Below are 23296 nucleotides of genomic sequence, written 5' to 3'. Positions count from 1 at the left end.
AAACTGAAGCTATTTTCTCATTTTCTTTCTGAGTCTGTGTGTCTCTGAAGCCAATCCAGCACTAAGCAAACTTTCCCTTCTTGATGGTTGCAGAAATAAAAAAGTAATAATTAAAAAATCCCAAAGCGCGACGTAAGTCCTTTCGATGCCACTATTCTTAGCTTTAACTGGGACTGGATGATTTTTGGTAAGTCTCAAAATCATTTCCATTTGCACTAGGACTTTGAAAAAAAGTAACTTTTTTCTGGATAATATATATGTGCACATACATCGTTACATTTACAACCAAAACAGAACAGCCTCTCTTAAAACTTCCCCGAAATGGACTTGCTGTGATCTGAAAGGAAGATGGAGAAGAGCAGGATAGGGCAGGGGATGGCTGGTTTCACTCTCTCAGGATGCTGAAAGCAGATCTGGAGTGGACTTGCCAACGGGGAGGAAAACTTAAGAGGCTGCAGGGGCCCCGCACTCACACCAGTACTATACCACTACACCACCTACACCACTCACATCAGTGTGGCCTGCTGCTCTGGATCACGTGGCACAGGATTGCCTGCACAGCTGCTAAGGTTCCTGCCTAGTTCAGATCACGACATGGCATATCACTTTTGACCGAGAAATAAAATCATTTCTCTAATCCTTTCCATGTGAGATGAGATGAGATGAAATGCCTCCAGTTTATCATAAATTCCCTGCTCATTGACCTGATACAGACAGTATTTTCAGGTGTAGGTAAAAATCTCTTTAGCATTTATATGTCCTACATCATCCTAAATATCTCAAAATTTAATGTTTGTAACCTTGCAACACAGCTTTTGGACAGCTGTGCTACTAGCCTCAAATAACACATAAGGGACAGAGTCACAAGGAAAGGCCTGGATTGAGAACCGGTTCACATCCTACCTGGTCCCCATGACTAGCACTGGCTAGATACATTGAAGGTCTGAGGCCCACCATAAAGAAACACAAAACACAGGACATATGGGAGATTTGGTGAGTTAAATTCATCCTAAATTATTTCCTCTAGGTCACACAACGGACCCTCTAGCAGATCAATCAAAGTGTTGGGTCTCCCAAGTCCCATGCCAAGTCCAATGGGCCTTATTTGCAAAGATAGATTCGCAAGAGCTTCACATGCCCAACCCAGCTCATCTACACCCCTTAAGTTTAAATTTAGGGCTGCCTGCATGGTTAGATGTTTGCACTGACATGGATTCATCCCTACACTCTTGCCTACACATGCTTCTCAGTTTTCTCCCTCCCTCTGCTCAGATCTCTTACCTCTGCCTGGAAGCCTTCTACCAGAATGGCAACAAGAAGGTTGAAGAGCACATAATTGCCGAAGGTCATCAGGGCCACAAAGTAGAGTGCTGCCCATGAGGACGTAGATGCCATCCCATTGTACAGGACCACGTTCCAGTCCTCTTGAGTGAGGATCTGCAGAGAGGTGAAGGGGAAGACTCTCTAATTACTCCACTCCTCTCATGCACAGCAGCTGCATTCAAATACTGACTCATCCATTTCTTCCTCTCCTTTTGACCTTTTCTGAGCATAATCATTAGCAGGTCTCATGAGATGAGACAGCAAAACATTCCTTTATTTAGATCTTTGCATGTGAGAGCTCTCTCCTGGCCAAACCTCCCCTCTCTGCAGGAAGATCTAGCACACCGCTGCCCACAGAGATGACTAGTTCAGATCCTAGATACGGTAACATGAAGGATGCGCTGGTACGAGTCCCATTATTTGGTGGCGGTACTGTGTCCTTTGATAACCATCAGAAGATAACAGACCTGAGGCCAGAGCTGTTGTCTCCTTTTGGGCTGCTCTTTATAAGGCATCTGGAGCTGAAGGAAAGGGTAGGGGACATGATATTTGACGAGATAAATGACATTGGGTGGCTCAAGAAACTCAGGGAAGCAAAGTGGTTTCCATTAGGTAAAAGCACTGACAAGCTGGGCAAAAAAATACACATCTTTGCAAAGCCTTGCTCCAAGGGACCTTCCTCAGGGATTCCCACTCTCCTAGCTTTCCCGGAGCTCAACAATCCTGGGGCCTAAGAAAAATGGATGACAGATACATGCTCCACATTAATTCATGCTTACAATTAAAATGGCCTCTAACCCTCCTAAAAACAAGGTAGCTTTGGGGATAGGAATGCAGTCAGCTGCACCGAGTCATGCCACTCATGAACCTTCGTGGGATATAGGACTGAGCCCTTGTGCTCCGTGCCAACTCTATTTCCCAAGGGACTGTTAGAATAAATGCAGAAGTCTGTATTTATGTTGGTAAAAGAAAAATGTGAACCTCTGAGACTAATGCTGATTTGTCCTTGCTCCTTTGTAAGAAAGAAAACCTTGCAAGAAGTTATATTCTTCACAGTGAAGACTCTGGACTAGTTTCTACCTTGAATGATACTGTGGTGAACACCTACTCCGCATTTAGAAACTTAGCTTAACATTGTTCACATTGTGCTCCACTTGGGCTTTAAAGACTGAGCTTTTAAAGAGAAAAGACTGATCTTTATATTTAGAATGTCCTGGAAATAGCAGCTTATTGCTCCATTGTAGAATATGCCAGTAATTTCAAGCACATAACAGATCTTGTCTGCAGAGGAAACACAGCTTTTTATATAAAGACTTTCCCAGCATATAGAGCGAGCAACTCCAGCTCTGACTCGTGACAGTATTTGTCACTCCCAGTTAAATGAAATTGTTTGCAAAGTGCATTTTTGGGGCAGTGAAGGCAAGTAAGGAGACAGAGATCTACAGAATAGGAGCAGAATGAACAGTAGACTGTGGGTCATGATCTTACCGACGATATGAAAGGAAAATAAGGGTGGATTTCCAGGCCTTCTTAGACTTTACTTTTACTGACAACAGATATGCACAGTGATGATTTTGAGTAGATTGCTTCTCTATCAGGGCTTACAGAGACCAGCTAACTCAGAAACACAATCACTTTGCCCTAATAACTCTACAGGGCTGTTTCAGTCCAAATTTGACACCTACTGGAATAGTTTGTTTCTTTTTTTTTTTTAAAGTGAAATAACTTGTCCAGGTGGTCTACATTACAACTTCCCAGAGGATCCAGAGCTTACCTGAAATACGGTCACAATGGCCCAAAGTAAGGAATCAAAATTCTTTCTATCTGGTACTGTGTCTCCCGTGTCAGTTTTCAGGCTGAACTTGCATCCAAAAAGATGCATGCCGAGAATGCTGGAGTGGGAAAAAGGGGAGATGGAAGAAACACATTGTTGTGTGAAATATGGTTGCAGGGAGGATTGCAGTGATTTTTCAGACACTTCCCCCCCTGCAGTGTTTTGTGTGCCAATGGTATCTCCCAGGAAGAAGGGCTCTGCTCCACCACTGACATGTTCACTGATCAAACTCTGCCATTTGGTTCTTCTGTGTCACATTTCATTACAATTGTCTACACTGAAGTCAAATCAGGGATCTCCTTTGTCTAGAAAATGACAAACCATATTCCCAGCTCCCTAATCCAACCGGTTTCCAAGAACAGAATCCTAAGGAGCATTATAGGGTCAGACAGACAGAAGTCTTGGAAGTCTGTATAACCTCCATCTCAGATATAACACTAGTAGAGTCCAGCTACTGACAGCTTCCTGAGACACAGCTCAACGAGCCTCCCAAGAACTCCAGAGCAATTGTTGCCTGTTTGTGTACTTCATTCATCTACAGAATTGCAGTACTGCATGAAAAACTGAGACTGAAAAGAGGTAATCTGTTCAGTGTCTGCTTGTCAGTCTATTATGAGCACTTCCATCATGTAGGCAGCCTAGCAAATGCAGTGTATCATTATTCTAATCCACATATTACTTAAGCAAGCTGAACAATTAATCGAAGAAGAGCTGCAGCCTCTGGTACCTGAAGATAAAGATGAAGAGCATGAGCAACATGCAGAAGGTGGCTACATTGTCCATTGTCTTCATCAGGACCACCAGCTGGCGACGGAGGGCGGGCATGAAACGCACCAGTTTCAGCACCCGGAGCAGCCGAAAAGTTCGTAGCACAGAGAGGCCTCCGTCCGACTGGCCGATGATCTCCCAGACGCTGCAGGAACACCAGAAGGAGAAGAACTATAAACAGCAGTACTGTACCGTGAAAGCCCTGAGCAGGCTGGCTTCTTACAGGGTATCACACCATTTAAGACCTAAAGGGGTAGTTTATTTGCCTGCTACTTTCTCGCTTCTGAAAGACACCTTCACTTCCCAGTTGTGCAGTCACACATGCTCATGCACAACCTATATACTTTATAGCTGGTTTCTTGATTCTTTAATTCCCTTGCTTTCTGTGGCCCTTCGCAACACAGCATGTCTCCTGCTAGCCTGCATCACTACAATCAGTCACAAGCCTAGCCACAAAATGTGGATCACAATTTTGTACCAAGCTAATATCCAGAGGGATTTACATTCATTGGGGTGGTTTGGTCTGATCAGGCCACAGACTGGCCTTTGTTCTGGGCCTCTATTGCTCCTCACTTCTCTGAATCAAATGGATGGGCCAACTGAAGCCAAGAGCACTATCCTGGTTTACACCTTCTGTGTCTCCCTTGGCTTCTCTGTCCCAAATTACTGATCGAGGGGTGAACAGCGCTGCTAAAAAGAATCCCAGCACAGAGAGGTGCTGCACGAGCTTCTCACCCACATGCCGTGACATCCCCAGTTTAGGCTGGGATAGTGTTCCCCTGGGAGAGGACAGCGGAATGGTGCCCTCTCTTACCCTCCTGCTTGCCCTGTTCTAGTCTGAGTTACGTGTTAATTTGGGAGAGGGAGGGAATGCTGCTGGGATATGGACACTCACACTACTCCTTTCCCAGGACCAGCCATTCTGCACTTGAGTGGAAAATTGACCACAGTGCCAGATGTGTGGCGTAAATAGACTTTGTTCTCCATCTGCCATGTCCATTTACTTTGGACAGCCCTTCTAATGACAGGAATCTAAAAGGCCAGTGTAATTATAGCACATCATAGCCAGCGAGCCCTGGTCTAACACACGCCACATCATTCCTGTTCCCCATCCCACTCCCCAGCTGGTCTGAGCCCTCGGTAGAAAAGCCACAGTGGAGAAAGAACTGGCAGTGACCTGATGACAACTATGATCCCGTCAAAGATGTTGTACGGGTTCTTGATGTACCCAAAGAGGCCAAAGGCAAGGAGTTTCAGAAGCATCTCCAGGGCAAACATGCTTGTGAAGACGATGTTGCTGATCTCCAAGGCGTTGGTCAACTCGTCCGGCTATGGGGCAAAAAAGCAATATGGTCAAACAGATGCACAGAGGAAATGGCTAAAGGCTGGTATGTTCCTCGTGCTCTAGGATTTGTGCTAATGATGCACAAATGCTACATCTTCCCATGTTCCTTCTGCAGAGCCATGGAGGCAGATAAGTGTCTGAGGGGAAGAGCAGACAAGCCTCACGGACACTCACTCCCTGTGAGTCTTACTGGAAACACAGAATCCCAGCCCATTTCTGGAGCAGCTGCAGAACAACTGTGCCCAATACATGGGCCCAGAAAACTAAAGCTATGCAAAGGAGAGGGCTTGTTCACCGTTGGAAGATACAATTCAGGTGAATGGCTCGTATGACTTGTAAGGCTTCTATTTGGACTTGCATTGGTCAGGCTCTTTTTATTGCACTATCCCCAGCAGAGCTTTATGGGTACTGCTATATCCAAAGCAGGAACACTGTCAATACAGCATAGCTCTATTCATATACGAACAAAGCACTTTTCTTGCAGACATCTCTTAAGAGAATTAGGAAAACAAATACCAGTGAAAGTCAGTAGGATCAACAGTTTTCTCTCTCTTGAGGTATTTATCTCCCTTTGGATATTGTCCCCAAAAAACCCCCAGATGATTTTTCCTTCTGAAGTCCTGGTTAGTAATGTACAGCTGACTTAAAATGACAGCAGTATGGCCCTAAGTGTCAAGATTCCCTCCAGGATCAGTGTGGGTTTCTCTGAGTGTACAAGACTGCATGCAGCTTAAATCTGAGAACTGATTTCTTCGTTCCCCTCCTCTATCACCAGTGCCAAATTACCTTGGGCTACAATCTTGCTTTTCAGACAGAGCCTTAGATGTTCCTTTCCTGGGAAGCACAGCAATGTCTGCCCAGCACCCAGGCTCCGAAACGCGGCGCAGCAAGGACAGATGCAAAAAGTGGGATGGGGTTTGCTCACTTACCGGAGCTACTCCCTCAAACAGCACCAGGCTCTGCAATGCGCATTTCTAATGCTCAAGGCCTGTTCCTTTGCAAAAGAAAATGAGTCTCTTTAATTTCCTCAGTATAATAATATTGTCTAGAAAAAGGTGTTATTTTCATATCTGACTCATCTCCTGACTGATAATAGCTTCCTTTATTCCCCATCCATCATTAGACACTATGTTAAAAGTTGGCAGTTTCTTGGGGATGTTGTTGCATTATTTGAAGCTCCGAAGGGAGAAGACCATTGTAATACTGTGGCACAGCCACATTTAACTCCACACTCTGCAAACTGAATCCTTGGCGATTGAAAGAGAGGGTGAAAGAGTTAACTTGAATGTAGGAAGAGCCCACACTACTATAGGCAGCGACAGTCTGTGGGCTGCTAATGAACCATCATTCATAAGTTAAATTACTTTATGCAATAGACTGTCTTTTGCTCAACCATTTATCCAGGAGAAAGAGCACTAAAAGCCTCAGTCCTCATGATTGTAATCCATATACACTAATTACTAAGGGACACCAGGGGAAGGACTGTGCAATTATCAGTTCTTTAGTCCCTAGCAAGGGGTGGCCCAGGTGGCTGCACAGTGCACCTGAACAGCACGATCACCAGGCTGCCCTGCTCACACCTTCCTTGCTGCAGGGACGGTGATTCCCTTCCCTAAAATCAGTCAGCGCTCATCCCTGCTACACCCTTCCCTGACGATGCCAAAGCAACCTGGGCAGAGGTCTTCCCTTTGCAATGAAAACATAGCTGAAGAAAAGGGCTGCTCTAGGATGGCATCTAACCAGCTCCCCCACAGAGACTGAGCCTGAAATAGCCCCACGGGCTCCCAGGCGCCTGTCCCGCTGTAAGCCACAGCAGCGACGGGACACCATGCTCGCAGTGTCCTCGAGCTATGTGTCAGCTATTTGCGCGGCTGGCGCGTTCGGTCTCCCCTCAGCTGGGGTTATACAAGGGCATTCTCGACAAGAAGCAAAATAACTTGCTAAATTCTTGCGTCCCTCCAGGCAGCAGACTGAGGGCTCCTTGGGACAGGGTGTTCACGGCAGGCCGCGGATGGCTCATTAGCGTGTTGAGGCTGGGAAATGAATGACACAATCATCAGCAAAGAAGCTGCAGCTTGAGCAGCGTTGAAAGGACAGAGTTGTTCTGTAGCACTTTCTGCTGGGAAACATACAGAACCTGCCCATTGCGACCTACAGTACCTTGTAGTCTGCAATACAGCAGCAGTAAAGTAAAACTTAATTCAGAGTTCTCGAAGTTCACCGTGCTGCTGCCAGATGTGCTGCCAAGAGTCACAATTTTATCATGAAGATTGGGATAGCTGGTGATCATTTCAAAATCCCTAATCCCGGAGTTATGCGAATATGACAAGACAATCTCAGGAGTCATTACCAAAAAAGTCAGCGTCCAGCCTGAAAAGCCTAAGCTGAACAAACTTAAAAACACCCTCAGGCAAATAAAAAGAATTTGTAAGTTGTTATTCTCTAAAATCCCATGTTTTCTAAGCCAACCCCATGATTTTTCTGTGGTCTGTTGAACACATGGCATTGCAACCAGTTAATCTGCCAATACCATTGCTTGAATTGATTTGCCAATTTCCTTCGACAATTGGGTGTCCTTATTGCTCACTCTCCAGCGCCGTGACTTTTCCTTCATATACGAGTTCAGAGAGTGCAGGAGAAAAGCCGCAGCCATCTCTCAGGGGAGGGGAGAGAGGGCACGAGGAAGAGGGAAAGGAGAGGACAAGGAGGTGGCCCAGATGAGATCATCAATAGCTGTGATGAGGAGCTGATCCAGCAGATCAAGATGACAGGGGGATGCCCGGGCAAGGTTGATGGACAGCAGGCTGACACTGCAAAACCAATCGTGCTTCAGACAAGAGATCTTCATTATCCTTTAGTGATCATACTTGGTGTGAGGCGGAACTAATTCAACGACAAGGACTGCTGTAATGCAAGACATGTGGAGCGCAATCCTGCAGTGACATGGAGGCAGGACCCACTGGGCAAAGACAAGGATGGACAGCCCTGCATGCTGGCTAAGCTGCTGATGTGAGCTTTTGTATTATTAGAGTGGAAGCTGAACAGCAGATGAGCCAAGTATCCCGTGATACAGCCTTCAAGTGTAATTACCTTCTTTCAACACCAACTGGAGCCTAGAAAACAGCCTGCCATAGATATTTTTATGGCTTATGAAATGGTTTGTTGCTTAGAGCACAATTCATTTCCCGCTTCTCTCACACCCTGATGAGCAAAGATCTAGGAGGAGGGTCAAGGAAGAGATACTTGAAAGTCGAGATGGATTTGGCCATTCCCCTGGAGTCAGCCACTAGGAGACACTGTTGTTTTGTTCAAATTTAAGCCAACCCCAGAGCAGGAATTTTTCCAGGAGCCTTTTTCTCTGGGAAAAACAAAATGTTGATTTGCTGAAAACAAAACTTTTCATGGCAAGGATTATTTTTGTCAAACTTCCTGGCTGGAAGAAAATGAAGTTGCAACAAAGCTTTAAAATTGCTGCAATGTCTTGTTTTGACCTTCTCAGAAAAGGAAATTTCAGGCTTTTTGCTTGAGACATGGATGTGTCACAAAATGCAACTTCCCTTCTAGGATAACAAAGGTTGGCATCAAAATGATGCAATTCCAAGAGAGTAGTTCTGAAGTGGTATTTTTTGCTTTTTGCCAAATACTTTGTAAACCTTAACAACTCTGACAGGTGAAACTACTTGCCCACCATAGGGCTCCAAACTGCATCAGTGAAAACTTCCTTTTTCAAACGACAGTGAGAGAGCATGACCCCTCATCAGCTTTGGATATCTCCACATTTTTTGCTGCTGCGATGATTGACCTTTACATTGGTCCAGGTTTTTAGAGACAGGACAGGCCAAATGGAGCATGGCCAAATGGCAACCAGGTGGCATTGCACGAGGCTACAAAACGCTCAGGAATCCCCACAACGGATGCAGTGTGGGAGATGGTGGGCAATGCTGTCACGCTGGTATGAGGGTCCACAGTGCCAGATGTGGAGGCTGGAATGGGAACTGCCATGCTGGAGACAGTCAGCAAAACCTAGCACAGAGAGTGGTTTAACCCACAAGTCCCACTGGCAGGTCCCAGGCAACGTTCGAAAAAGGTTCAGATCTGAGTACAAATTTTATAGATTTCAGATTCAAATGGATCCTCATACTTTGGCTGCAGGAGTAAGTTTTCCACCATTCAAGAGAAGGGCAGAAACTGTATGGGATCAATTTGTAAGATTTCAGCATCCTTGAACATGAGTTTAAAGTAACAGTTAGCCTTGACTCCAGGCAAAACACGTCCCAGGAAAACACAACCACCTCTGCTCACTTTGAAGGCCATATTTATGCTGTGAAATATTTCAGTGATTCAAAACCATGTTTTTATTAGGGACAAACCTCAAACGTTTCAGCAGTTCATTCTGAGTTCAGATAAACAGACAAAAAATCCTTTCTAAATCGTTTGGGTCTGAAAACCTCGGAAGACTAGTCTCTTCTGAGAATCTGATATTTCTGGTTTTAGCAAGACGCAGCACAACCCCAGAGCCTTCCTGGAATTGGGAGAAATTCAATAAAAGAGAAACCCATAATGGTCAAATTATTGATGGCTCCTACAAGCAGAGGATGAAGAACAGGAGTAGGACTTTGCAGCCTTAGATTCTCTTTGTGCAACTGAATTACTGCAGTTCTTCAGGGAAGTCACTATCTCTTTGTGCCTCTCTTTTTCCTCTTGCCTGTCTTTTACCTTGTCTCCTTTGATTGCTGCATCCACAACCACCTATTTCACATGGCTTAGGTTCAATCACCAGCAGGACGGCACCATGCCTTGGCTGGGGCACCTTTTTGCTCTGATGCCGAGTAGAAATAATCATACCTGCATCACACTGGAGAAACAGGCTGTTAGACACCTGGTCCCTCCTACTGAACGAACAGGGAAGGAAGTTTCCAGAGTAAAAGATGTGCTTTGCTTCAGAAATCCCCCCCAAGCCCAAAGCAGCCGTTCAACTCCTCCTGAACAGGGAGAGCTGAGGCTGGCAGAGATGCAGAAGAGTGGTAAACAAATCCAGGACATTTAGTCTCATAAACATCCTTTGCACTTATGTTGTTTTTTCTCTAGTCCCGGGCCTAAAGCTGTCAATGGGATTTTGAGCACTTGTTTATGTTGGCTTTTCTGCTTTATATTTTTAAGTTTGGTCTGCAGACACTCTGACCAGGAAGAGGAGACATAATGAACTGTCAATTTGTGCTTTGCTTCCAGACACTCCGTATTTTCTTTCTTCACCCCATTTTTGAGAGATTGTCATTTTCCAATTATCAGTTATTCCATTGCAACAGATTTCACCTGTCTGCAGTCTCTGGCATCAACCCCATTTCACAGAATTAAAAACCAAAGGGAATGCATGAGAGAGGCAGGGAGCAGGGGAGAAAGCATTCAGGCTAATTAAAATGAGGTGGAAGAGGGAGGGAAAATCCAAAACACCGAACTTCTTAGATTAATAAACCCAAACCAATGCAATTAGTGCAATACTGGATAACCCACCCAGCACTAAGCAACTTTACTTTTTAGTGTGTTCATAGGTTGTAAAGGCATTTGCGAGCTGTGCCTAAGGACTAAAGGAGGGACTGCTCCTGACACTTCCTAGCAGAGATGCAGTAACAGCCAAGCACAGAACACCACCCAGAAGGAACAGGTCTAGCTTCGAGGACTTATTCTCTCTCCAGCACTTGTGCACAGCCTGCTCCTTCTTTCAAATACAAGCTCCTGCCTTCCAGAGACCAGGCAGCGGTGTCAGCTGTGGCTCTGCCTGATCTACAGTAATGGGGTGCAAAGGCTTTGCTCCACCCCATTGAAAGGAAACCTAATTATGGGGATTTTAAGGTCCACTTCACACAGTGAGCCATAGGCAGGGTCAGGATGGCAACTCAAGAATTTCTACTTTTCCACTGAAGGCTCTTCCAAGTGGTGTCTGCATGCTGCACAGATACACAGGTGATACCAGGACACCTGCAGCCTCGGTCACGATGTCACCAGCTGCAAAAAGGCGACAGTCCCAAAAAACCACGCAAAGGGATACCAACCACAGTGCAATTCTCCTCCTCTCATAGTGGAGGGGGGAGACGGTGCCTCTTGGCAGCTCAGCCTTGCGCTTCACCTTTTCATCTCAAGATGGACGTCTGTGCTCACTCATCCGAGAGGAGAACCAAGACACTGCAACCAGCCACCCTCCAGGGTCCATCCCCACCACGAGATCTGCAAGGCGGAAGGAAGCCTTTTGCGTCTCCAGCGCACATCGACTGCAGAGCACGGATGTATACTTGAGCTGGCTTTTCCTCTACGGAGGGAGAGTAAAGCCTGCTTGCTTTACTCACTGAGCCATAGAGCCTCCTACATAACTAATCTGTTTAACTGATGGATTACTGGGCTCCATATTACATTTGTAGGGTTTATGTGCCACTGTGAAAGCAATTGCGAGATGAAAGCCAGTTTTCTGGGACAGATTAAAGCGATGGTTTGGGAGGGATTAGACTTTTTTTAATAAGAAATACTGTTCAAAATTGTGGAAAATAGCTTAAATGAGTTTGAAGCACTGGCACCACAGGAGGGGAGAAAATTAATGAAATTGCTAAAGAGAGCTCAAAATTACAAAATATTCCTCTTTTTCTAAAAAACTAGAACATGTACGGAATGTGTGTATAATACTAATATTACAGGTAGCCTCCCACTGCGCTAGGCAGTGAGCATCAGTCTGCAACCCTGGACCTGTGTGCCTTCTGAATATAGGATGAAGGGTTGCATAAAACATTGCATGGGACTGTTGGAGGCTGGGTTTAACCCATCGAGAAAGTGCAGAGATCTCTACCCACAGCCTGTCTCCTTTCTTTCCTCTCCTTGGAGGTGGCTGACTCATCCCAGTCCTCAGGGCACCCAGCGGTCCCCTCCTCCCCATGCACCACAGCTCACCCGCATCCAGAGTGATCCCCAAAGCCTTGCACTCTTACAAGCTCAAGCTTTGTATTTGAAACCCTTAGCTGTGTTTCTTGCACACTCACTCCTTTGAGAACTGACATCAAACGCTAATTTCTTGCCCATATCCTTTTCCCACGGCAAATTCAACTAAAGAGGAGCCTTAGTCTCCTCAGGTAGGCTCTGCTCATGGGTCAGGAGCTATAACTAACAGTCACATCACCGGCATTTTGCTACAGAGCAAATTTTGGCCAAAGGACACGAAGACATCGGCAGCACTTGCCCTCCTGGCACACGCTCAGACCCCCCTGAAGTCAGCCCAGCAACCAGACATGGCATGGGACAGGCCCAAGCTGAAGTTTCTAAATGCTTAATGGAGCATACAGGAGAATCTGTCACCTCGAGCTCCCCTGAGGCTATTAATTATTTATCCTGTCCAAAACAATGTAATCAGCCATTCAGCATGAGAGCGGATGCTCTATGTGCTGGCATCTGGGAGCTGGTCTCTTCCCTAAGTCACAGCAGGTATTTATCACCCAGGCAGAGGAACTCTGTCCTGCCTCCCCCAAACACCCCCCGCTCTACACTTCTGGGACAAGAACAGCCCGGATATCACCGCAGACTTACACTGGGATGCAGAAACGATGCAGTTAGAGGTGCCTGTGTGTCTCTCCCCAAGCTTGTGCCCAGCCTGCGCGGAGGCTGAGCACTGGTGACCGCCTTACTGAAAATAACGGCGCGTCCCTGAAACCCCAGCAAATAAGCAGCTCAAGGCACTACAGGCAGACAGCAAATGTCACCCCTGAATAAGAGCAAGGGTGTTTAGGCCCATGTGCTTCGGGAGTGTCTGCAGGTTCTGTCAAAAGGCAGCCCTGGCTGGGCTGGGACGCGGAACATGTTTCACACACCAGTAACGAAGCGTAAGCGCGTAGTGTGGGTTAACTGTAATAATAAACATGAACGTCCTCAGGCCCAGAAACGGGTGAAGGAGGGAAGCTGCGACATCTCACAAGCAGGGACTCAATACTGCAGCAATTATATGCAGAAGAGGCAAGGTTGCCCTACACTCTGCGAGCTGTATGCTTGTTTTTCTTTACAGCTATTTCGCTCTAATGCCTCTGAAGCAGGTTGGGAAAAGGTCCTCTTTGAGGGAGTTTGAAGAGCCAGAAGCTCGCAGCTGAAGCATAGAGCCATCAGGGAATGTAAGTGGCATCTCAGAACACTGCTAGCAAATGTGAAGGCTACATTTTGACCTTTATTTTTCTCCCCTTTTCTTGCTTGTCAAAGACCAAACAGAATAATTCTGATATTTCTCAGGTAAGTAAACAAACAACCAAAAAAACCCCAAGCAATTTAAGACCTGGCTTCTTTCCTTCTCTGCATTCCCTGCCCTTAAAAAAAATATGAAGAATAATGCAAGTGGGCCTTTCAATTTCTGCATTTGAAAATATTTCCTTTGTAAACCGTTTTGATATAGTTTATTTACTACAACATAGGGCTCTTACTGTCTTAAAATCAACTTCAAACCAGTTTAGTCAATCTAGACTATGGTTCAAACCACGGAAATTGCCTTGCCTTCATATGATATAACTTCTCTTACTAGAAAAAATGGTTTGGATGGTGCTTTCCCATGCACATGAGCACAGCTGAAAGTTATTCATGCTCTCTGACCTTGGAAAGGGACAAGGGACTTGAACCAGGATGCCCCAGCTCCTAGAAGACTGCCCTGGTCACCAAGATGTTTGCTATTCTGAGGTGCCTTCTGCCCTGTGTTTGACAGCCAGATACCACAACCTCTCAGAACCAGAAGTCCTTCTCAGGAAGGGTTTAGCTGTCATTAATGTTTCTATTAAAAGCTGTGACTTCAATGAGTTTGTGCTTTCTGATGGAAAAAAAATGTTTCGCTGAGAGATTTCCAAATGGGCTCTACTTAACAGTAGGCTGGAAACAGAAGGAAAGAGACATCTCCTCCTCATGCCTACTGATGAATGTTCACCCTCTGGCTTTGGAATTAAAAATGGAGAATTTATTCTCTCAGCCACCTCTACTCTCAGGTTTTATGCCTTCCTCTAAATGGGATCCCTTCATGTGGAGCGACAACAGTTTAATTGAAGATAGCCGATGGTAATTTTTCCTCCTTTCAATTGACCTACTTGATCTCCTAATGCTCTATGGAATTGCTTTTACCTCTCTGCTCTGTGGCATGAAAGTCACTGCTAATAATTACTTACCCAACTGCAAATGGCCAGGCAAATGCAAAACGTGCTGCTCCTTTCTGAAGCTGCAAATAGGGCATCAGTGGAGGAATGGAGCAAGCTGCATACAAGCGTGATGTACTCCAGCATCAAAAAAAAAATGCCATTAGAGTTAATGTTATGCAGCAATGACTATATACCAAAGTCATATACTCTCTGGGATTTTTGTGTGAATCCTTCAAGTTCACTTGGTATCAACTCCTGGCTGGGAGTGTTTTCTACAGAAGAAACTTTGGCTGCCACACTTCTGCCTCTTGCAACAAGAGCTACAGATCACAGAGTTTGTTCTCTGGGATAATCAACTCTGCTGTAGCTTCCTTAGGAAGCTTCCCAGGCAGAAGGTCCCACATGGCACAACATATTTGCAGTATTACTTTCCCATTTCTCAGTTTCATTCAGCAAAACGCAATTTCATTTCAAGTGGCATAAATGCCAGGCTGGATTAGATCAATTGCTGTCTTCTCCACCCTCAGGAGGAAAGGACCTGGGCAATCTGAAATGCTATCAGCAGTAGCATACAAAACTAAAGCTACTATTCTTGAAAAGTAGGCCAATCAGCTGGATTGTATCTTGATGGAGGACCACTTGGTCTGAGAGATGGCTGAAAAAATAAGCCTTAAAATGAAAAAAACACCCCCAAACCCTATAAAATACATTCCCTCCCCACCCCCAAACAAGGCCAGAAGTGCTCAGGTTTAGTTATTAAACAAGAAGTCACAGGAGGAAGAAGTCAACTCTCCAGATAACAGCCAAGGATGAATGCCTCCAGCAATACACAAAGAGCACTGTAATAGCTCACCTGGGGAGAGATGCTCGAGTGTGGACTCTGCAAACTGGTCATCTCTGTCAGCACTAATACACTGACTAGTTTTCCTTGAAAAAGAAGAAAAACGGAAATATGCCTGAACTGAGGACAGCAAATGACCAATTCCTCCAATGCTAGGTGCAAGCGAGGAAGCGCCTCTTCAGACTGCGCTTGGTGCCAAGGGGAGCCATGATCATCCCTTCACTCTCAGCAGTGCCATGCCTAGAACATCGGTCAGGAGTATGCAGGACAGCACGTGTCCCGCAGCGCATCAGGAGATGCCTCTGGCAACTTCCCAATGTTTCAGAAATGGACCTGTTACTTGTACCCCTTCCCTCTTCTCTTAAGCAGCTGTTAAATATGAGCAGGCTTCTCTCTACAAGCAGACTGCCATCCCACCCCACATCGGCTTACTTCCTTTAAGAGCCTCTGGTGAAAATCCAAGGAAATTATACAGACTGAATCATTCCCATCCATATGCTGGTGGAGTCCTTCAAAGACCCAGCAGATTTGTGAGGCGTGACATCTCTTAGCAAGGCCTGTGTTGACTCATCCAATATATTCGGCTTATCCCTTGCCATAAAAAAATTTACACTCACACAAGGAATTATATTCACACAATTCTTGCCCATTGCAAACCTTTTTTTTCTTGACCACAATCTGTGCTGAAGTCAACAACAAATGGTCAAAAATCATCAGCCTAATGCCTGAAATCAGCTTTGCTGGCTAATCACAAAGCATGCTTTTTTTTTTTAAAAAAGCATCATTCATACTGATTTATTTTCTTTTTCTCTTTTTTTTCTTTTTTGATATTTAGGCTGAAAATATCTTGTATTCCATACCATTACCTAGAAAGAAGAGCTAGGGTCTATCTTTTCCTTTTAGATGTAAACTGAGTCACAAGATTTCAAGAGCTGGAGAATTTAAGAAAAAGCACACAATACTGTGAGACATGCTATAAAAGGATGGACACAGAGAACATAGAAATATGCTCCAGCCCTTTCAGACAAAAATGAACACAGAGGCCCTGCCTCAAGGAGTCTGCACAAGAAATCAAGGTTAATTGTTGATTTTCTTTGCTAAAATCTTGCAGCCAAACTACAGTTGCGTATTTCTGACTGTGCACAGAGGTTACAGGATGCCCATCGCAGGCGGCTCTGACAACGTCCACTAAAGGTGGCAGGAGCATGAACATCGAGAGAATAAAGAACCGTTTCCAAACTCTTTGATTGTACTGCAAGAAGCACCTTTAGCAATGATTATATGATCTTTATCCACATCCAAGCAACAGGCTTTCTGATAACAGAGAGATCAAAGGCCTTTGGGTTGTCATTAGCAGGCAAACTCAATAGAAGCTGTTTACTTCACCCAAGCTAATGGCACTGGAAATATTTAATCAAAAAATGGACCCACTCTTTCTATTACTGCCAATGATTCAGAAGGGGCCACTTAAATCTATTTTGTCAAACCATTACTCATCCCTTGCTAATAGACCTTTATGGAGAGTCCCTTTGAAAAATGCGCATTCGTGATTTGCGGGCTGTGTACTGGTATTAGGAGAAGAGGCACGTCAAGAAAACACGACAGAGGACTGCTGATGGGAAGAACAAGATGGGGAATATATTTAGTCTATATCTGACAAAGACCTTGACTTAGTCATCTTTTAAGCCCAAGGAGAGGAAGCTGAAGTGGCCTGATGGGGAAATAAGTTCAAGGAGAGGGTAATTCTTCAGAAAAATTTGAGCAATCTGCTGTAATTGACCTCTGAGTGCTAAGTGGAAGAAGGAAAGATGGAAGAAGATTAGGAGAACTTTTCTGAGGTTCAAGTATCTTGGGGTAGAAGAAGAAAACAAAAATGTTGGGTGGACATCAGGAGAAAATTTGGCGGTGTATCTTACAGAACAGCGGGGTGTTGCCTACTTGAGCCTTCATTCTTGGGTCACCAAGGGAAGGTTCAGTGTCTACAATGAGATGCCAAATGTCAGGACTCCCAAGCTCTTTTCCTAACTCCTAGACTAATGCCTAGGCTCTCGTGTGGTCCTAAACATGTATCAGACATTTGGGCACAGGCAGTTCTTTATAGGCTTCCCTTTGGGATGTGCAGAGACTTTCATTAACAAAGAGCGCTCACCTTCTGGGGTGGTCTTAAAAGATATGAAACCACTTATGACCCTGATACAGGAAGAGTTGATCCTGCCTTAAAGCAAGAGGAGGGACTAGGTGCGTTGAGCTCTATCTACTGTGATTTTTGTGACACTGGACCAAAAAGATACCTTGGGTTCTTGGGATCCAAGCCACTGCTAGGGTGGGTAGCTACATCTAAACACTTTTTTCATAAGCTGATGAAGCTCAGGGACATCCTGTGGGGACAGCACGGCTGGGGGAACCTCCAACCCTTTTGTCCTCCAAGATAGGATTGCACTTGGTACAGACTCAGTCTTGATAGTTTCTCTGCAGCTTCCAGAAACACTCATGAAGAGCTTAAGATTCAAACGCTTCATCAGCATGGAAATGATTATCTGCAAATCCACATCTGTAATACAGGCAGCAACTCCTCTCTACTCTGCATCAAAGATAGGCTAGGAGCCAGGAGAACAAATTCAGGGGAAATCCACCTTTCCTCCCCTCTAGCAAACCTAAAGCAACCCAAGCGATTGTTACAAGCTTATTTTTGTCCCTGAGAACACAATGCTGCGAACAGCCCAGGGTGCTCTAGCCTGCAGCCAAAGCTAGCAGTTGGGAACTTTAGAGCTGCCATGTTGTTCTTGCAAGTGAATTATTGATACATTCTTCTTAGCCATGAGCATCAGACTAAAGTGGCAACTAAAACCATCCACAATGATCAAAAAGAAAAAGCAAAGATGAAAAGGTACAAAACCAGAGCCTGTATTTGCCAGCAGCCTGCAGCATGTGCTATAACAACTGGCAAGGAAGGCTTCTCGGTCCCGATCCTTCAGGTGTGTTCTTCGGTAACAGCCTGCATCAGAGCAGGCGGACAGCGGTGAGCAACACACCACCAGCATTTCTGCTGGAGACAAGGAAATGAGCCGCTTCTGGGAGCTCGCTGCCCCATTTTAGCTTCTGAGCGTGCGCAATACAGGCATTCAAACTCAGAAATTACAATTACCGTCATCCCTCTCGCTCCCTGAGACAACAGCAATTTGTTTTGCTAAGGCAAGAAAGGCCAAAAGAGGTCAGGAAGGAACTGCAAGACCTTCGGCGTAGTCGCATCACTTGGACATTGCACGAAGCGAAAGCCTGAAATTACTGAATGTGAGCACAAACCAGCAGGAGAGCTCAGCAACTCTTGTTCCTCCTCACATCAGCTGTTTGTATCTTACAGACAGCTATTGGATTTTCAGCTTGCAGAATTCCTCGATTTCAGTGGAACCACCACTGAGTTTGGAGATGGCCCAGTGCTGCCACATTTTTACCTTCTTGACAAAAAAACCCCAATGAAATGAAATTATATTAAACCACCACCAATATTCAGAGATGACCAAGGAACAAAACTCACAGAAAATAACTGTGCTGGCTTTGCAATGTGTTTCTCTTATAATATTTATTTCTAATATTGGGGGAAGAACACAAAAATCTGGAAAACAGGACTTAAAAATGAGGAGGTGACTTTCCATTGCATTTTTCTCATTCCTTTTGCATGAAATATGCCTCACCCCCAAACATGCCCTGGATTTGCAGTATGTTTCTATTGTTATGGGAACAAAATGATTCAGAAAAAAAGAAGTTCATCAGTCATTCTGATTTCATATAATGAAATAAAATCCCTGCTAAAATAATGGAAGTCAATTATATTAGTCCTAATAACAGCAGCACTAATTAAAATTTTTGTAATTCACTACTAGTACGAGGCTGCAGTGCCAAGCTGCGGAAGATGCAGGACTGCTGAACACCTGAGAGCAGAGACTGTCTCCCCCAAGCTGGTGGAGTGGATGTACTTGGTTTCGGAGGTTGTTAGTTCAGCCTTGGTGCGTTGGGCAAAGGGGACTTATACTAACACTAATTACACTGCTAATGGCAACAATAATAACACCTCTCAAATCATCAGCACTGGTGCCGTGAGCGCCAAAGCGATGTAATTATGGGCTGCTGTCATTTCAAGGGGAGCTGTGAGGCAGAGAAAAGCAAAGGTAAAAGAGGCAGCACACTCCTCCTGATTTATCGTCTTGCAGCAATTTCTCTACAGAAGACGCCTGGTTCGGGTGAAGGGCCAGGCAGCCCTTTCCCTTCCTCCTCCTACCTGACACCAGGCTGCGCCTGGCCCTCGTGCTCTGCGCAGGCCATGCTATCCTCTGCGCTGCCCTGACCCCACGTGCAGGAACCACGTCAGGGGAAACCCTCCAGGCAGAGGAGGTGAGCTCGGGCTCGCTGCACCGCCTGCTCCCCCATGACAGCATTGGGGCAGCGCCCGACCGCTCCGCAGCCCTACTGAATTGCATGGCTCTGCCAACCTGCTGCCCACATCACGCATTCACCGGGGGAAAATCCGTCAGTGACAGCTCAGACAAACAAAGAAACAAACAAAAAAGGATTTCATTTGCAACCTTCCTCCGTGCCCCATGCAAGCTTTCCTCTTGGCAGCTTTTCACATCCCTGCCGCGGCTCTGACTAGCAGAAGCGATGCTTCTCCCGCAGCAAGAGCCACGAGGAACAGGTGAGCAGGGAGGGCGGCTCCAACCCTCTGCTCTAACTAGACCTCACAGCTATGCCAGCCGCACCGGGGCTTTGATCCAGTGCCCTGCCCTGGGAGCAGGGCCAACCACCCCCTGCTGAAGAGGCAACCCCAAGAATAAGCCAAACTGATCCATATACTCCGAACAGCTATGTCAGTTCTCATATGAAACAGGCAACACGAGGTTTTGTTTGTAGAGAGTCGGAGTGAAAGAGAATTTAGATGCAATCTCCAGCGTAGTGGCTTTAATAAACTAGTAAAGCTAAAACAACCATGTGCAAACAGTGAGCCCTTGAGAAAGCAACTGAGCTCGCAAATGTTTCTGCCCTGATGGAAATCCTCCTCATGGGTTTTCAAAACAGATAGATCACGGTAAAAGCTGTCAAATTACTTTATTTCTTAGTCCCCAAATGTGTCAAGGGGTGGGATACACAGTGGATCTCAAGCAATTACTTGCTAAACATCAGGACTTGCTCAAATGCTCTTGCTTGAGGAGAAGGTGAGTGTTTCCATGGCAATAAGCTATTGCCTTGGTGACCGTGGACCTGGACTGGTGCTGCTAAACCACTGTGACCTTTGGACATCTGAGCACAGCACGGAGTTTCCTCCTTTGCTGTCTAATGATAGTTTTTTTTATTTCTGAGTTCATCCCCATCTAAAAGTTGCCTTAGGTGGTTGTGCTAGAGACAGAGAAGCACTAATTACTACAGAGAAGCATCCTCTGTTCACGCCTGCCGCTCTGCTACCCAACCCAGAATTAACTTTTCTATCAGTCAGGTGCAAACCAACCCGAGGTCCAATCCTGGCTCCTCCTGAGCAGTGCTGAGTCTCTATCTATAAACTAGAAAATTAAGCAGAGGCGGCACAGGACTTCATTAGCCCAAACATCAAAAGTACATTAATCTATATGCATTGAAACCTTTTAAGAGAGGTCAAACTGAGAGGCAGTTGTGTTAACAAGGTGAAGAAGTGAGCTTGCACATAAAAAAGCAGCTTTGCACATAAACAGGTACCATCCTAGGCAAGAAATTTATCTAGATTTCTGTGGAAGAGTAAAAAAAAAAAAGTGTGTGTGTCTCCTTCTAAACAATCTTCAGATAAACTTTACGCTACCATAAAGGCTTTATCCTGGGCTCATATAGCAGAAAATTGTTGCAGCTCTGCCTTTGAGAACTTCTGCTGCTTTTCTTCCCAACTTTGTCGTTGAAACCCACGCTCCTTCCAAGTGACTGGCAGTTCGAAACCTGATTGAATGGAACCATTACATTCGTTTCTTTCTAAATTTGCACAAACCCTGCACTCTGCAACTCCAAACTGGTTTCTATGGAGATGCTAAAAAAATGGAACAGCACCTTCTGGGTGCCAAATTCGGCATGGCAAAAACCTGGGTGAGCAGCAAACGCTGGGCGAGAGGAGTGTGAGGAGTGAATTAGAGACCCAGAATATGACTGCTTACTCAGAGCCGGAGATAATGGGGGTAAGTTACCGCTTTGGCTGACAGGCGTTAACCAAACTGACACGCTGCATTGAGTATCATACAGAGTTTAATTAACTGCAGGCAATGGGGCATTAATGCAGGAGAGGACAGCCTGCCCGATTTCCTTATGGTGTGAACGTGACAGGGAGAGGGAGGGACGTGAGCATTTGCAAGGCAGAAGCGATCCTCACGCATTAAGAGGTTTCTCAGAAGAGCACTGAAGCTGCGTTTGGCTGCCTCTCAGAGCAGCTCTATCTCCTTAATCTGCAAAACTGGGCAGAGGAGTCCAAATCTTGCAACTTCCTACACAGTCTATTTTAGAGTCTTAGAAACAAAAACAACACACAACAGGAAGGATGCGATTACTAGAAATATGTCTGAACTCTCCCACACCCCAGCCCCATCAATCTTGATGGCTTCACCACTTGCATCGTTAAAGACAGAACTTTCGCATCCCATCCCATCCGTATGGTCCTGCTGGATCAGAGCTCCGGTCTGCACCGGTGCCCACCTCCCTCAACACCCATGCTAGGTCCCAGTTTGGCTCGGCTCTGCTTTTCCCAGGTAGCGAGTCAGGCACAGAAAGGCCTGTAGGCATGGCTGAAACGTCACGTCTTCTGTTGCCACAACTACCTTGAGCCACACAGAGCCCAAACCTGAGTGCAGTGACCCTAGAGAGACACAGCCACGAGCCCTAAGGCTCTAAAAAGACCTTCTATACCACGTACGCTATTCTCAAGTATATTTGATACTTTTCAGACCAAAGTTCTGTTTAAACAAAGGCCAAAAGCTATTTACTCTGATTTAAGCAAATCTCCATTAAAATCAACCATCCAGTGCTTCAAACTTCAGACCGTGCACACACAGGAGTAAGGAAGCACACAGAAACAGTGCAAGTGTGGCAGGGGGAAGACTGAACAGCACGGCGTGCCCTTGCTCTTTGGAAGAGAGGCAGAGTATCTCTTCCTTCAGCCACGGTAATCGGGACATCTGTTTTTAAGTGAACACACAATAAACGGTATGGAGCATTGCCTACCTCCTGGTGAGTGGTCACCCCCGGGACTTGAACACATGGCTGCATGGAGTCTGGCTAGTGCCAACCTGATTCTTAAACTATTAAACCATCCCCTCAGGCTCTGTATCCTGTACTTTCTGTGTATATTGTACAAGGGAAAAGAATTTGATTTGGGGTTTCGAGAATTTCAAACAGGATATACAATTAGAAAAGTATTTGCTTCAGATGATGATAAATAACCCTGGACTGGAGAACCTCAGAAAATATCTGTTCTTCACTCTGGTGTGATGACACAAAGCCTTCTGCAGTGCTGTTTTACATGCTTTCCTGAGAGCCCAAACTTGTTAACCTTCATTTCCCTGCATGTTTTCAGAGGAGTGACAGCTGCAGCCATAAATACAACATTCAGATTTCATGCTATAGTTAAAAAATCAAATAGGTATGAAACCCTCTGCTATTACACACCGACTAGCAAGGGGGGAAAAAAAGGAGTGGGAGGAAAGCCATAGCATTAAATCATTTCTGAAATACAAAAGGACTTCTGCAAGCTCAGGTGGGAAACATCCGCTCCACTGTTAGCTGCAGGGTCAGTATCTGTCTGTTGGTCTCAGCCTGCCTGTCTATCACTCACTCACAGGTTAAACTTAATCTCAGGAACCGGGAGAATCTGCGCATGAGAAAGGAAGGAGCAGAGGCACAACCTCAGTCATCAAACTCCCCACACTACAGCAAGGGAGTGATTCCCGCTACTTTGGGGGGTATTTGTATATGCTGGTACTCTGGCAGCGGGAAGGAAGGGATGTGAATAACATAATTCCAGCCTGAACCTTAGAACATCCCAGTGGCAC

General features: G+C 45.5%; 1 protein-coding gene across 1 annotated transcript in view; it reads right to left on the bottom strand.

Moving 5' to 3' along the window:
* Window positions 1-23296, bottom strand: part of CACNA1H (calcium channel, voltage-dependent, T type, alpha 1H subunit) — a 127664-nt gene that overhangs the window by 50368 nt on the left and 54000 nt on the right. Inside the window, exons 9-12 of the mRNA XM_009329419.1 lie at window positions 5103-5254; window positions 3885-4070; window positions 3098-3215; window positions 1282-1437 (exon numbers count right to left, since the gene is read on the bottom strand). Of these exons, the coding sequence (XP_009327694.1) occupies window positions 1282-1437; window positions 3098-3215; window positions 3885-4070; window positions 5103-5254 (612 nt within the window). The remainder of the gene's footprint in view (window positions 1-1281; window positions 1438-3097; window positions 3216-3884; window positions 4071-5102; window positions 5255-23296) is intronic.

This window comes from Pygoscelis adeliae, unplaced genomic scaffold, assembly GCF_000699105.1.
Source record: "Pygoscelis adeliae isolate BGI_AS28 unplaced genomic scaffold, ASM69910v1 Scaffold467, whole genome shotgun sequence".
NCBI lineage: Eukaryota > Metazoa > Chordata > Aves > Sphenisciformes > Spheniscidae > Pygoscelis > Pygoscelis adeliae.
This window is presented reverse-complemented; position numbering and strand designations above follow the sequence as displayed.